This window comes from Octopus bimaculoides, chromosome 2, assembly GCF_046866305.1.
Source record: "Octopus bimaculoides isolate indiv1 chromosome 2, ASM4686630v1, whole genome shotgun sequence".
Taxonomy (NCBI): domain Eukaryota; kingdom Metazoa; phylum Mollusca; class Cephalopoda; order Octopoda; family Octopodidae; genus Octopus; species Octopus bimaculoides.
This window is the reverse complement of record NC_142929.1, coordinates 130,451,591-130,467,585: the sequence shown is the minus strand read 5'-3', so window position 1 is coordinate 130,467,585 and position 15,995 is coordinate 130,451,591. Positions and strand designations below refer to the sequence as shown.

Below are 15,995 nucleotides of genomic sequence, written 5' to 3'. Positions count from 1 at the left end.
GTTTAGTCCCTTTTCTTTACTTGACTACTTGTTGAACTGCTTGTTGATAATAATGAAATCTGTTGAGAATCACTGTATGATAATTACATGTCTCTCTAGTAATGCTCAACCTCTGCTACTTGAAGTTATCAATGTTAGTAATGTTAGTATTAGTCTTAAAGGGCAGTATGAACACTTACTTAACTTGACCTAATGAGCTTTTACAATTCTCAAGGCTTTTATCTATAACCACATATTTTGTAAAACTTTGTTGTGAATTTTGTTTGGTTATCAAAGACTAAAATGGAAACAAAGAAAAGGGAGAAAATAGCCTGAAAGGAAGCAAATCTGTTTCAAGTAGATTATCTGTTTTCCCCACTCCCTGTCATCTCTCCACACATTATAGAGCAATGCATATCCTACAAATGCTCGGTAGACAAATTGACAGTTATTTTTTCTGGCTGTTCAAAAGGGCAACATTGAATGTGGCTGTGGCTAATATTTTCCTATCTTATCTAAAGCATTGCCGAGAAGGGATTTAGCACTTTCTCATGTCCCACTGATTCTTCCTGTCTCATGATTAATGGTGGTAAAAGTTTTTGTAGCAGCTTTTGTATGGATCTTCAAAAGCCTGTCTTTACAAATATGTGGTAGCCCATTGCTGATCAAGATGAAATCTACATTAATGCATAAAGGGTTTCTGGTGGTAGATTGTTCATAGTTTTATACACTATGATTGTCTCTACACAAGTGTCCCTATTGATATCTTATAAAAGAGTATTTGTGAAAGAGAAATCACCCTGTGTCATATGTCTTAAGACTTTGAGTTAATATTATTTCTTTTGCTATTGATAGAAGTTAAGATTTTGATTGATAAAAATTAGATTCATATTATACACTTTGTTTATTTGTAATTCTATATGTATATATTTTATATTTGTTTTTTTATATGTTTTAAATATATTTGTTGCAGTTACATGCTTGGTTAACACAGATAGGCCTGGCTACTCTCAGTCGGCATAAGGATTTGGGTTCAAGCCTTGCAAATGCAAAGGATTTCTTAGAAATCCATCAACAATTAAATGAAGATGTCAGGGTAAGATAATTTTAAAAGATGTTTTAAATATTTTTGTGGGGGCAAGGTGTTATAATTGAAAAGATAATACAGTTTAGGAAAGAATTTATATTTCTTTTAAAAACCTACCTCTATTACTATTCATTTCATTATGTAGATATCATAGTATTGCCTGATTCCTGCATCACATTTCACATAGGAATAACCCCTGCTTCATAAATCCTAGTATTTCATATTTGCTAGTTTGTGGATTTTATATTGGTTATTCTGTAATCCAGAAAATATAATTTAAGCCTTCAATCTAATAATCCCTAAGTGTTATATAAGCAACTACATTGCACTGTATAAGTAAAACAGACAGCCTGCAATACCTACAGGAACTCATTCACCATTATCAAATGTGGTGCAATCTCTCATTAATAAAATCTGCAAGCTCTCTAATATTTTCTAGCTACAGATGCACTTTCTTGTTCCTTGTGAATTTCTGGTTCTTTTCAGGACCAGAAAATATTTCAGCCATGGTTAGTCTCTCTGACACAAGTTCTGTGTATTACAGAACATTGTCCAAAGTGTAGGGCTGTTTATTCTAGATCATTTAAAAAATTGCCTGCTTGGTAAATAAATCTCCATTCACCAGCTTCAGGCCTTTTCTACTGCTGAAATCTTTCACATCTGAATTTGCTATGGTTACATCAAAATGACTTTGTTCTTGTGAACTTACTGATTGTATAACAACCTTCACAGATTCACTTGTCTCATGCATCTCTTCTTTTCTCATTTCTCTGATTGTGTTGAAATCTGTAGATGTTTACTCTGAACATTTCTGTTAATCTTTCTCCCTAACCTTGCAGTGTTACAGTACCATTTGCTTCTAAAGGAAGTATTACAGATATTTCTCATCTAAATCATAAAAAGAAAAAGAAAGAGCATTTATTTATGTTTTAGTGAAGTGTTTTAAAGGCATTTTCTATAAAAGTTATGCATAAAACAAACCACAAACATAAAAAATAAACCTGACTGCTCAGTTTCTAATATTTTTTCAAACCTTCCTACATTTATATTTGTAGAAATTAAATCAGTGCTGAAAATAATGTTTTTTTTTTTTTTTGCTTGAGTATAGTGTTTTAAAAGTTTGTAATTGATTATTTTCAAAAATTTTCAAGGTTTCAAAATTTTTCTCTGTTTACAAGTTGTTTGTAAAATTTGAAAGTATTTTAATTTACTTCATTGATAAATGTTCATAGACTTCATTTAAAACAAAACATTTTTGCTTTGTATTTTAGGGCAAGGCTACTGACATGCAGGCCTTATCTGATGCTACTGACGCTTTGGTTCAGTCAGGGGACCAAGAGGGTAAAGCAGCAAAGGAAATGTATGAGGCATTGTATCAACAGTGGTTGAAAATCCAACACATCATCAGTCTTCGCATTGAATTGTCCCTCATCTTTGTTTCATTTCATAAGATCATACAAAATGTAAGTATTAGCTTAAATTTCTGAAAAAAAAAAAAAAAAATTCAATGAGAGTCTTAGTCTTTGTAAATGTGCAATTTAATGATTAAACAATTATCTTTGCTATTAAATCTCTTTATTGTAGTTAATCGTTACTAATTTAGGCACAAGGCTGGCAATACTGAGTACAGTTAATATCATCAACCTCAGTATGTGGCTGGTACTTTATATTATTGATCCTGGAGAGATAAAAAAAACAAAGTTCACCCTGGCAAGATTTGAACTCAGAATGTAAAGAGCTAGAACAAAAGACATTTTTTCCTATGCTCTAATAGTTCTGCTAGAATCATCTTTCTCTCTTACTCTCTCTCGTTACAATAGTAATAAATGCTGATTCATGTATTAAAGTGTCAGATTTATTTTAATTATTATATTAGAATATAAACAGAAAAAAGATCAAAACCATATCAAGTCAGTTCTAATTTAAGGTTATTGTATATTGCATCATGATGCTTTTCCTTCCTCAAACCATTTTGACACAGAACTAGATAAGTTATGCAGCGAATTCTTTCCAAAGCTAAGAACCTTTTCTACCTTATTACAGTTTCTGTCATATGAAAAATTACATCTGTGAAGGTATAAAGTGAATGAGAGAGAAAGTAAAAAATGTAGAGAAGGAAAATAAGAAAGTAAAAGCAGAGAAAAAGAGATTTAGATGACTAGATAAGATAGGATAACTTGAAATAGCCAGATAGTAAAAGAGAAAAAGAAGCACTACTTTACTTCATTGTGTATCCACAATATATTGATGATAGCAAAACAATATTTACTCTCTGTTTATTAAGTATGTTTGTTCTTATTTATTTCACTGTTATCATTATTATTTACATTTTTATGTAAAACCTCAACAGATTATAATTTAAAAAAGATACATTATATAATCATATATTCAGTTTAATAGATCAAATTAAGAGGACATTTATTTTAACTCTATCATACAGCTTGCCGCTTCTTCTGGAATCTTTGAAAACATATTAAAATCAGAAACAGAAGACTTACAAGATATTACAGAAGATGCGGTGAAAAACTTGCAGGAAATGTGGTCACAAACTATTAAAATCCACAATGACTTGCAAGAAAAAGGAAGTGGATTCCTACAAAAAACTTCCCAGGTAAATTTTCACTTTTTATATGATTCAATTAATTTTCTAGTAACCTTTTATTCCTTTTTAAAAAAAACTGTGAATATATAAAATGAAGAACAAAGAAAAACGTCAGTACCAGATGGGACTCACATCTACATAACACAGTGTGTGATTCTCTATGTAGGCTTAGAAACCTACTAAAATTACAATAAAATCTTTTTTATATTACTGTCACTTATCTAAAAAAAAAGGAAGAATTATAAACAAAAAAACTATTTGGTAATGTAGTTCATTATCTCAAAAAATTATGATAAAAGGATCATCACTTCTGCTCAATCAGGGCTGACCTGTGGCTAAAAAAGTACAACAATAACAACTTATATAATCTCAAAATCCGCATCAAGTTTTATTTACTTATACATGAATATTTTAATAATATTTTAGGTGCAGGCATGGCTGTGTGGTTAAGGAGTTGATTTTTGAATCACATGATTTCCTGCTCAGTCTCACTACACAGTACTATGGCCAAGTACCTTCTACTTTGAGCCAATCAAAGCATTGTGAATGGATTTGGTTAACTGAAACTGAAAGAAGCTCATTGTATTTGTGTGGTTTTGTCTTGATATTACAAAAGCAGTTGTAAACCAGCATTACCATTATAGAAGCAGTGTTGCTTGCTTCCAATGATCCTTGAAATCATGTCCAGCCATGGGGAAATATTATCCTGTTTGAAAACAGATGAGTGTTGGTGACAAGAAGAGTGTTCAACCATAAAAAGTTTACTTCAAGAAATTCTGTCCGTCCCATGCAATCATGAAAAAGTGAACATTAAAACAATGATGATTATCTAATGTATCCTTCATTCCTCCATACCCAAAAGAAGGGTGTAATTAGGTGGGGAAGAATTTGGCTGCTGTTTCTAGATCAGATGACCACATAAACTTTCCCTCATAGGCCTATGGAAAGTTAAGTGTTAAAGATAGGTATAAATTCAGGATTTGTCCACTGCTGTCTTAAGGCATGGGCAGACTAGGCAATTGTTTGGGTGCCACACAGGTTTGGGAGTACAATTCTGATCTATGTATGCTGTGGCTTGCTGTCCATAAATATAGGACTTAGTACATTGATTTGCCAGTGGGGTGGCACATCATGATGCTGCTAAGATGGCTCTGGACATAATATTAATCCATTAATAGATCATAAAAGGACTCTGGCTTAAAAATGTTGTTCTAAATTTTACAGTATCTTAAAATATATTAAATATTATAAGTTATTTTACTCCCTTAAAACATGAATTTTTTTTTTGCAGGTTACTGAAGACTCAAACTTAGATGTTGCCCAATCAGTAACCTTGGTACAAAAAATACTAACTGAATATCGCAGCCATATAACTACCCTTACTGAACAATGGGAGATATGGCAGCAACGTGTCTCTTCCAGTCAACAATTTAAAGTTCAATGGCATCAATTTATCCAAGAAGTTAGAAAGGTAAACAGATCTTATTTCTTTTCATATATAAAAAAAAGCGTTATAGATTAATTTTAAGCAATTATGTCATATTAAATTACCGTATTTGATGGCATAAAAAATGCACACCCCAATTTCATCAGTGCATATTTTGGTAAAAGTGATTGCCAGGAACAAAATAAATTTATAGGAGGCTCAACTTTGCATGCAAGATCTTAGACAATTTTTTGAGACATCCTTTGGGACAAAAGGTGTCTTATATGCCATCAAATAGCATACATGTTCTTTTTAAATATAGAATATTAAACTAAATTTGCTCAAAGAGAAAAGGAATTTTTTAATAAATATTTTTCTTAACATAATTTGCTATCAGTGAATGTATGTTATTAGTTTTAAGTTGTTTAACTATTGTTTCTTTTTGTATTTTAGACTATAACTTCAATTACAAACATTGAAAAAGAACTGTTTATGCCCCATATATCTGGTCAAGTGAGTGAAAACAAACAGACAGCTGAACAGTTACAAAAGAAATTAGAAGACTATGAACCGATATTAAAGGTAATGAATAATTTAATGTTACCTTATTATTAAATTAGGCTATAAAAGTGTAATAACTGGAGATATTCACTTACAACCCATATATAATATATTAGAAAAATTTGGCAATAAAATTTTTAGTGACTGGTTTATTAGTAATAATTATATATATTCACTTACAACCTTTATCTATTCTTTTGCATATGTGTTGGGTAAGAATACATGTCTCAATGCAATATCTCCATGTATGACTTGTAGTAATGCCTCTAATATCAGTTCCATCTGTTGATGTTTAATTTACCTTTTGATTAAACATATGGATAAAATGATGACAATATTTTATTGTAGGAAGCTGAAGAGAAAATAAAAGAACATATAAACACAGCTGAAACGTTGTCTTCAAAAGGAGACACAAAAGGGCAGAAGGACCAAATTGTAAATGAATTGGTCAAGGTGCACCAACGCTTCCAGGCTAGAGTTACTGAATACCATTTCTTACTAAAAATGACCATACAGTTCTTTGGATCCCTTAATCAGGTAAGAAAACAATTAAAAACATTTCTTTTAATATTTAAAAAAAAAAGTAAAACAATCAGTATTTAGATTTATAAAAATTTTTTATCAAATTTATTTAAAAAAATAAATCAAATGTAATCAGCATTGAATATATTTTTGTAAGTTTTTTTTTTAATGATACATCAGCAATTTTTGGAAAAGTCCTTAGATTTAATAGCAAATATTTAATAATAATAATAATAATAATAATAATAATAAATGGAAGTGGAGAGACAAGTTACTGAAGAGATTGCAAGAGTGCAATGAAATAATTTAACAAAAAACTATGTAAATTAATAAAGGACTGAACCAGTGTGTGTGTTTATTACCCGCATAATGCCTCTCCCAAGGTTTAATTGTAATAATAATAATAATAATAATATAAAAATTCAAAACTATAGAAATTCAAATTCAAAAAATTTGAACGAAGGCAACCAATGTTCCCACGTTGATGGAATGAGATCCTCAGTCTTCAATTTTCAAGTCTACAACTAGCAAAAAGAAAAAGAAAGGAAAAAGAGAAAAAAAAAGAAAAGAAAAAATTGAAAAGGAAAAAGAATATTTAACTATACAGTTTTGTGAAAATATGATGAAATTCCCCTGTCATTTTATTCACCCCTTCAGGGCGTGATGTTAATAACTCAAAAACATATTTCTTCTCATTCATTTTGAGGACTGGAAGCGAAGCAGATTTTGAATATTTTCTGAGAATATACACTTTCAAGTCTTTTTCAATATTGCGGCCATTTGATGTAAAATGTTTGGAAAGTTCTGTTGAACTACTGTTATTGTGCCTGATGTCATATCTGTGTGCAATGAATCTTTTGTTTAATTGTTTTGTTGTACAACCAACGTAAATCAAGTTGTGTTCGGTGCATTCTACTGCATACACCAAATGGGAATTTCTATACATCCCACTTTCCGTGTAAATCATAACATTTATGTTGTGATTCCTGATGGAATTGACTTGACTCATGTTGCCCATTGAACAGGGCTTACCTCTCTTGCGACTCAAAAACAGCCACAAGAAAGGTAAGCCCTGTTCAATGGGCAACATGAGTCAAGTCAATTCTATCAGGAATCACAACAGAAATGCTTTGATTTACACGGAAAGTGGGATGTATAGAGATTCCCATTTGGTGTATGCAGCAGAATGCACCGAACACAACTTGATTTACGTTGGTTGTACAACAGAACAATTAAACAAAAGGTTTAATGGGCACAGATATGACATCAGGCACAATAACAGTAGCTCGACAGGACTTGCCAAACATTTTACATTAAACAACTGCAATATCAAAAAGGACTTGAAAATGTATATTCTCAGAAAATATTCAGAATCTGCTTCACTTTCAGTCCTCAAAATGCATGAGGAGAAATATGTTTGTGAGTTATTAACATCATGCCCTGAAGGAGTGAATAAAATGATGGTAATTTCATCATATTTGTACAAAACTGTATAGTTAAATATTCTTTTTCTTTTTCATTTTTCTTTTCTTTTTTTTCCTCTTTTTCTTTCTTTTTCTTTTTGCTAGTTGTAGACTTGAAAATTGAAGACTGATGATCTCATTCCATCAACGTGGGAACATTGGTTGCCCTTGTTCAAATTTTTTGAATTTGAATTTCTGTGTTTTAATTTTCATTTTGTACTCTACAAAGACACGCTAGCTGTCAAAATATCATTCAACCAATAAAATATCTATTGCAATTGCATCGCGCTCTTCGTATTGTCTATTTACCTTTGCGAGGAGTTACATCATTCCTTTTATAATAATAAAGATGATAATAATAATAATAATAATAATAATAATAATAATAATAATGATAATAATAATTGATATGAGATCACCATGTTGCACACAAATGGTTATGATGCATGTGCTTGGTGTACCCTTATCAGACAGGTAGTCATGATGGGTGTACTGGACTTCATATATTTTACCCCAGTGTCACTTTGATAGCATGCAAAAAATAAATAATAATAATAATAGTGGAAGTAGTAGTAGTGTATGCATATATATATATATAAGCCTGTGCAGTGATATTTAACACACTTGTGCATACTTGAATATGGGAAGACCTTTCCCTGTTGAAATAGACAGGAAAAATATCTCCTCACACACAATATTTGTAAAATAAACATTGGGCTATGAATGACATCATCAAATTGTGGGACATATGCATTTCTGCATTGTTACGTATTAAATACCAAATTCATCTTTCACAGCCCTCTCAGAATGATAGTTCTAATATATAAGAACAGCAAAAAGTAAATTTGCTGGCAAGAGTAAAGCTTGGCCAAGCTGGAATGAATTAAATAGACTCATACAAAGCAGCATTGAAAAAATATATGTATGTATGATGATATGGTATATTTTACTGTACATATAAGATTTTTCATATGTTGATGTTTTATGTCAGTTATTTGTTTTAAACAATAAAGGACTCATGTCAATTTTAAATTACTTTTGTTCTTTGAGAGCTCTGTAGAAAAATAAACATTATCATTTTTAGTTGTTTTGAATTATGTTTTTTAAATAAATATTAATTCTAACTTTCAGCTTGATGAACTCATAAACAAAACTGAACAAGAGTTCTCAACTACTGAACTGCCATCTGACCTTAACCAAGCCGAAAGGATGCTGGAAGAGCACAAAGTTAAGAAAAGTGAAGTAAATCAATTACTTACTCATACTGCCGATGAAGGCGAAAAAATAGTTGTCCGAGTTAGACAGCAGGTAATTAAAATGTTTAATTTTGCAAATAAATTAGCCTGAAATATTTTTGATAATTATTGCCATGATATATTTTGTAATTCATTAATCTATTTGAAATTAATATACAAATACTTGCTTATTTGTAGGGTGCTGATGCTGCTACTCAGGCTGAAATTAAACGTATTATGGAAATTTCTGAAAATTATAAACGTCGCTGGAACCAGACATGGGAAGAACAAGATCGACGTCTAGCACAAAACCTTCAAATTTGTCAGTTCAATTTTGATCTCAGACAGGTATATATTTTCCGAAAAGATTTCTTTTGAAAAATTCATAAAATTTATAGGATGCTTGAAATTGAAATTGAATTTGTTTTAAGTTTGGAAACATGTGGCAGGAAGAAGTTAGTTTTCTTTCTTTTATGTTCTTTAAGTTTTGTTCCCATTTTCATGTGATTTTTTTTCTTTTCATTAAATTTTTCAGATTCATTCCGAAATAGATGAACTCCACCACCACCTGCAGGCCAGGCGTGGTAATTATGGCAATAATTTGCCTGCTGCAAGGATGACATCACAAGCTTTTAAACAGTTTGAAATGACTGTTGAGGTTGGTTTCAAATTTTTTCTTGTTTTTAAATTCAGTCTAATTTTGTATGCTTGTGTTATTATTTTCCAAATTACTTATGACAAGCATATGAATGCTCATCTACTTAGTGATTTTGACCACAGAACTAAGGGAAACTAAAATGAAATAAATCTTCATATTGTATTTGGTGGGTGCATATTTTATTTGCAATAGAAATAATAAAAAGAAAGAGTTTTTTCTCTGTAGTAGTTCTGATCTTCTAAACTAGCTGCTACTTAGTTTAAATGCAAAGGTCTATGGCATTGAGCATAAATGAATGAGTGAATTATTAATCATTTAAATGGTAGCACTACTTTAAACTGTATGTGAAGGGTACGTTTCTCCATCTCAAATAATACATTCTAATTATTTGAAATGGAAGCGTATAACTACATACTAAAAGCCAAGGCATAAGCATGTAATTGGTTATATTGTAAACAAACAACTTGATTTGAGATTATTGTTAGAAAAAAAGTAAAGATTAACCCCTTAGTATTTCAAAGTGGCCATATCAGGCCCAAATAATCTACCTGTTTTTTATTCAAACTGACAAGATCATGCCTTTCACACTTACCCTACAATGTGAATCTAAAAATAAATTACATTATTGAAACTACAAGATAAAACATGATTAATTCAAAGCAATGTGAATAGATAAGCATTACATTTGACTGAGTAATCTGAATGCTAAGGGGTTAAAAACTAAGTTTTAGAAAATACCTCCACATTAGAACTAGTGGTTTAATAATTAGTGATATTGGTATTGGTATGTGTATTTCATGAGAGATTTAGATATATAATTTTATTTGAGCTACTTCACAAATATCACTGTACCAAATTGACAACCAAGATAGAACATAGCTTTATACCTATTGGTTACAGAATAACAAAATTTGTTGAGGATCAAACGTATTTCTGTAATGTTTACTGTTTTTAAAACATTATCAGAATAATTCCATAGTCATTAATCTAATTCTTTTTTTTTTCTTTTACTACAGCTTATTGAAAAGAAGATAAACAGTTTCATTAGTACTGCTGAACTAATGGTACAAGACAAACATTATGATTCTGTACATATACATCAAGAAATTGATGTCTTAAAGAAGAAATGGAGTACATTCCACACCAGTGTGACAGATTACCGCTCTCTTTTGGATATTTCTGTGATGTACTTCCAAATGATAGAAGAGGTTTGTATATTTTAGTATTTTCTTCTAATTAGAAACATGATTGTAAAGAAAACTTCAAAGAATATAGTGAGAATTGGCAAATTTACAGAGTTATTGGAACATCTGATGAAATACTTTATGGTATATATATTTTGGTGCCTTGAGTTTTGAGTTCATATCTCACTATGGTCAAGTTTACTTTTCATCCTTCTGGAGTTTGATAAAGTACTAGTCAGAGTGGTGGGCAGGCATTGCTTTTTACAGCTAGATGTCTTTCCTGTCTTATTTCCTGTCTTTTTACAGCCAGATGTCTTTCCTGCTTTTTACAGCCAGATGTCTTTCCTGTCTTACACATACCATATTTTTAAAGCTGTAACATGAGCAGGACCATCATACCAACAACACCATTCATAACATTATGTGTATGTGTGTATATATGTGTGTGTGTGTGTGTGCATGCTTCTTTCAGTTTCTGCCTTCTAAATTTACTTACAAAACTATGGTTGTCGAAAGTACTATGCAGTGGAACTGAACCTGAAACCACATGATTGGGAAATGGACTTCATAACCACACTGCCTCGTCTGTGTCAATAAAAGAATACAATTTGAACAAGACTAGTAGTGAAGAATTCTGAAGATTGTATACAATAATAATGTTATTTTATTAAAAATATATGTTTTTTTTTTTTTAAAACTTATAAATTTTTCTCATTGTTTAATTTTTTTAGACTGAGCAATGGGTCAGAGAAGGTAATCAAATGCTGATCAACATTGGGCGTCAAGCTACTGAATGTCGTCAGCCATCAGATGCAACTACATTGATTATAAAGTTACAAAAGTTTGTTGAAAATGAAAAACCAATAATAGAACAGAAAGTCAACAAAATCTCTGAACTGTCACATGAACTTTACGGTAAGCAAAGTTTTAGCTTCCAACACAAATAGCAGAAACTGAAAGTTTTTATTTTTAATATAACACATAAAGAACAATATCTTTATAATAGAGTTACCTTTATAATTACTCTGCAAATATATATTGTTATCAAATAAAGTGGCAAACTGGCAAAGTTGTTACAAGATAGGATAGACTACTTCAAAATATTTGTTCTGATGAATTGTGCTCAGAGCTCATGAGTTATTTCTGTAGTTCATTTCATTCTTTATTTATTTTCCAAACATCTTACAAGTTCTTAGTTCCATAAAAACTTGATTTAATTCAAGTGATTATTTATTAGTTGTATAAAACTAAGACTGAAGACAAATAATATAACTAATTAAAATATCTTAAATTTGTTCATTTCAGGTGATCAAGGCACCAACAAGGTTCGCCATGTTGTAGTTTCTTATCAAGATCTTCTTCAGTCTTTCCAACAAGCTGATAATGAATTGTCAGCTTTGAAAGTGAAACTGGAGGGTAATGAGGTAAGTTTTTGATTAATTTTGAATTTACATTTAATATTTGTGTTACTTTGAAAATAGAAATTACTTTTTATTCTGTAAAATAATTAACTGATTTAAAAGAATTGATTTAAACTATGAGCTATAATTAGAATTGTTTAATGAATATTTCATTAAAAAATACTCCTTTCTTTTTTAAAGGCTTCAGGTGTTGAGGAACATATCCCAATGCAGATAGATATCCCTGTCAATGAACAGGCAGTTGTGTTGAAGCCTCCTCGCATTACTCAACATCTTAAAAATGCAGAAGTCCTGGAAGGAACTAAGTGAGTTTATTTCATATATTTTTTTTCTATTTTAGTTGCAATCTTTATTTCTAAATACTGAAAATTTGTAATAATAAAAGCTTAAGTTTTAGATGTGCTTCCATTCACATTGGTAAAATTAGAGATAGTTGAAATTTGATTCAGACAAATCTTAAGCTTAGCAGCATGTGATGTAGTATCATCACCACCATTTAACCTGTTTTCCATGCTGGCATGGGCTGGATAGTTTGACAAAAGCTGGTGAGCCAGGGAACTGCGTCAAGCTCTTCTGTCTGCTTTGGCATGGTGTCTATGGTTGGATGCTCCTCTTAATGCCAATTTAATATCTAAAATTATATTCTAATATTTTGGGACCAAAATCCCTTTGTCAGAATACTACAGTGAGGAATTATTTGGAATCTGTTATATTGGAATGGATAAATAAAATAATAAGTAACACACTAACATTTTCATTGCTGTCAACGTTTCAAAATTTATATTCATTTCTCACTGTTGTAGCCTTTGAATAACATACTACATCAGTTGTGATAATATTTAACTGACAAAAATTTGAAAAATTAACAGTGCAAAATTGATTTTCACACAATCAAAATTGACTTATTACATTTTTGTTGTCATTTCCAGGTTTATTTTTGAATGTCACATCGAAAGTGATGAAATTCCAGAGGTTAAATGGTTCAAAGACAACCTTCCTTTAACAAGTCCTGATTATGAAACACGTTTTGAGAACGGTGTAGCTACTTTAACTATTGAAGAAACATTTTCTGAAGATACTGCTCGTTACACTTGTCGTGTGACAAACCAGGCTGGAACAGCTGAATCTTCAGCTCATCTAAATGTTAAAGGTAAATATTTTATTTTTAATTTGTTGAAATTATTTGGTTATTATAGCTGTTGTTGTTGAGACCCCTCAATAGGGTATTGTTCTTGTGTCTGGAACAGTGCTGTAGCTGCGCTTTAGGATATTTTAAACCAATTCCAAAAAAGAGCCATCCAATTGATTGTCATAAAGCCACTCACAGATATGGTCCAACCTCAGGCACACATATACACTGTACTTTCTTTTCCTTTTATCCTGCAACTATAATTGCTACTGCTTCTCAGAGCTGGCTGGGTTTGGACTATTTCCACTTTGACATTCCCACTCCATTCATGTGTTCTATCATCATCTTTATTGTGTATAATCACCTTAGGCCCTACACTAATCACTATGTCAACTCCTTTCTTCTCAGATAAACAGTCCTCTAGAATTCCCTCTTTGCTCATGTTTTACCACAAGTTTTAACTTACAGAGATTCAATAGGAACATTAATTACATCATTGTCACTAGTCTAGGAATGCTTTTGAAGCTCATGAGCACTACTCCTTCCTCAAACCCAACTAGTAAAATGCATAAAAAAAACATGTTTCAGTAGGGTTTTTCTACTTTACTTGGAGTGCAAGAGTCTGTGTAGACAGTTTTATTATTATTTTATTTAGTCTTCAAAAGAATTATACCAGTTTTTCAATATTAATTATTTGTACAGAAGTCTTGGGGTTAATTGTTTATAGGATCTAGGGAATCCATCAAAATACATCGCTTTTAATAAATATATATATCACAAAACTAATACATTTTTCATACTTAACTCTTTTGATACCAAGCCACCCAAGACCCCCACCCCATACAACTTCAGTGATACAAATTTTCTTTTATATAATGATCTAAATTAATCTATCATTAAAATGTCTTGTTAATTTATATTCCAAACACCACTTTAATAAGGACAAAGTTAATTTGCTAAGTTTTAAATTATTTTCAAATTAATTGATACAAAGGCAGTTTATTTCAGCAGAAATATAGTAACAAAAGCTTTAAATATATACAGACTTAAACTGTTTATAAAATAACTTTATTAAAAGCGATGTATTTCATGTATTTAGATATTTAGTGTGATTATCAACATTAGTTATTCATAGAATATATGTATATTTTCTTCATGGTTGATTTTTTACTTTTCAGAAACACATCAACAGATAATTCCACCAGATATCATAAAGAATTTAAAATCAGCTGACATTTTGGAAGGAAGTCCATTTACCTTTGAGTGTCAAATTACTGGTATGCCAACACCTAGTATCTCATGGTACAAAGATGACCAAAATATTGACAACTCTCCTGATTTCGTCATTACAAAAATAAATGGAACCTGTTGTTTGAAAATCCGTAAAGTTACAATGCAAGAAGGTGCACGCTACACTTGCCGTGCCAATAATGCCGGTGGTGAAGCTTCTTCATCTGCTCGCTTGACTGTGAAACGTAAGAAATATTAATTTGTGTTCTATCTAGTTTGAATTAAAACTTGTTTTTGTGAAAGAATTTGTAAATATTTTTTTAAGATTATCAAAGCATTGCTCTAGCATGAGCACAATCCAAACTGGTAAACATAAGATAATAAAAAGATATAAATTAACATAAAAAAATCAAATGCATAGAAATTAATAAAAATTAGTCTACTCCAAATTTTTTTACCAGATAGGAATTATATAAATTTTAGTTTTATATGAAAAATTTAAACACCATTTTAAAAAATTTCTGTTTGTGTTATGTGTGTGTTTGTGTTTTATGTATGTATTCTAAAAGAATAGTATTTTTCACCTGTTTTTATCTTATATTTATAATTTAGCTTTGGAGAAACCAATTATACACGAACCTTTGATGAATCGAACAATTACTGAAGGCAAAAGTATTAGCTTTCGTATTGTTTTCTCTGGAGTTCCTAATCCTGAAGTTCTATGGTTTAGAGGAACAGAACAAATGATCAATTCCAATGTTTTTAAGGTATACTGAATTCTGATTTAACTACTAATAAATAATATTTAATTAAATAAATTAAATCAATATTCAATTAATGATATTGTTTTTCATTATTTTTTTTTCCATAAACAATTTTCTTAAAAACTGAATAATTTAATTTTCATAATTTAGTGTTTCAAATCTAAAGGCTAATAAAAAGAATTGTCATAAGAGAACAATTTCTATGAATTTTTAATGATAATTTTGTTTGTATCTTGGGAAGGTCAATAATAAACACAAGCACTGGTTTTATTTCACCTCTTTATCTTTTATTTGCCAATTGGCTAGCTATCTAATCAATTAACTACTTGATTGTTTAGTTGTTAGGTCAATTACTCAATCAGCTATGGCTAGTGTGTCCCTTGTTACAACATAAATGAACTAAAACAAAAATAATAAAAAGTCGTCAATAATTAATTATTGTGAAGTATTTCTTACTGTTGAAATTTATTTTCAAAATATTTAATTGGAAATATTAATTTTTATTTTTAGATTTCAACTGAACATAATATTTCCATATTGGATATAATGGAAGCTTATCCAGAAGATTCTGGTCCCTATTCTGTATTGGTTCAAAACCCCGCGGGTGAAGCTCGCTCATCATGCCAGTTGACCATTGAACAAATATATTCCAGTACTGGGTACATATATATATTTTCAATTCTTCACCATACACTCAATTTTAAAAATTGTTCTTGCCATATGGCCTTGATCAT

At 30.5% G+C, this 15,995-nt stretch overlaps 1 protein-coding gene across 1 annotated transcript in view; it reads left to right on the top strand.

Moving 5' to 3' along the window:
* LOC106877301 (uncharacterized) overlaps positions 1-15,995 on the top strand; it is a 449,889-nt gene that overhangs the window by 29,521 nt on the left and 404,373 nt on the right. Inside the window, exons 10-26 of the mRNA XM_089338059.1 lie at positions 953-1,075; positions 2,338-2,529; positions 3,507-3,677; positions 4,960-5,139; positions 5,548-5,676; positions 6,004-6,192; positions 8,772-8,948; positions 9,074-9,223; positions 9,411-9,533; positions 10,550-10,741; positions 11,449-11,632; positions 12,023-12,141; positions 12,319-12,443; positions 13,068-13,288; positions 14,446-14,742; positions 15,110-15,264; positions 15,772-15,920. Coding sequence (XP_089194185.1) covers positions 953-1,075; positions 2,338-2,529; positions 3,507-3,677; positions 4,960-5,139; positions 5,548-5,676; positions 6,004-6,192; positions 8,772-8,948; positions 9,074-9,223; positions 9,411-9,533; positions 10,550-10,741; positions 11,449-11,632; positions 12,023-12,141; positions 12,319-12,443; positions 13,068-13,288; positions 14,446-14,742; positions 15,110-15,264; positions 15,772-15,920 — 2,876 coding nt within the window. The remainder of the gene's footprint in view (positions 1-952; positions 1,076-2,337; positions 2,530-3,506; positions 3,678-4,959; positions 5,140-5,547; positions 5,677-6,003; positions 6,193-8,771; positions 8,949-9,073; positions 9,224-9,410; positions 9,534-10,549; positions 10,742-11,448; positions 11,633-12,022; positions 12,142-12,318; positions 12,444-13,067; positions 13,289-14,445; positions 14,743-15,109; positions 15,265-15,771; positions 15,921-15,995) is intronic.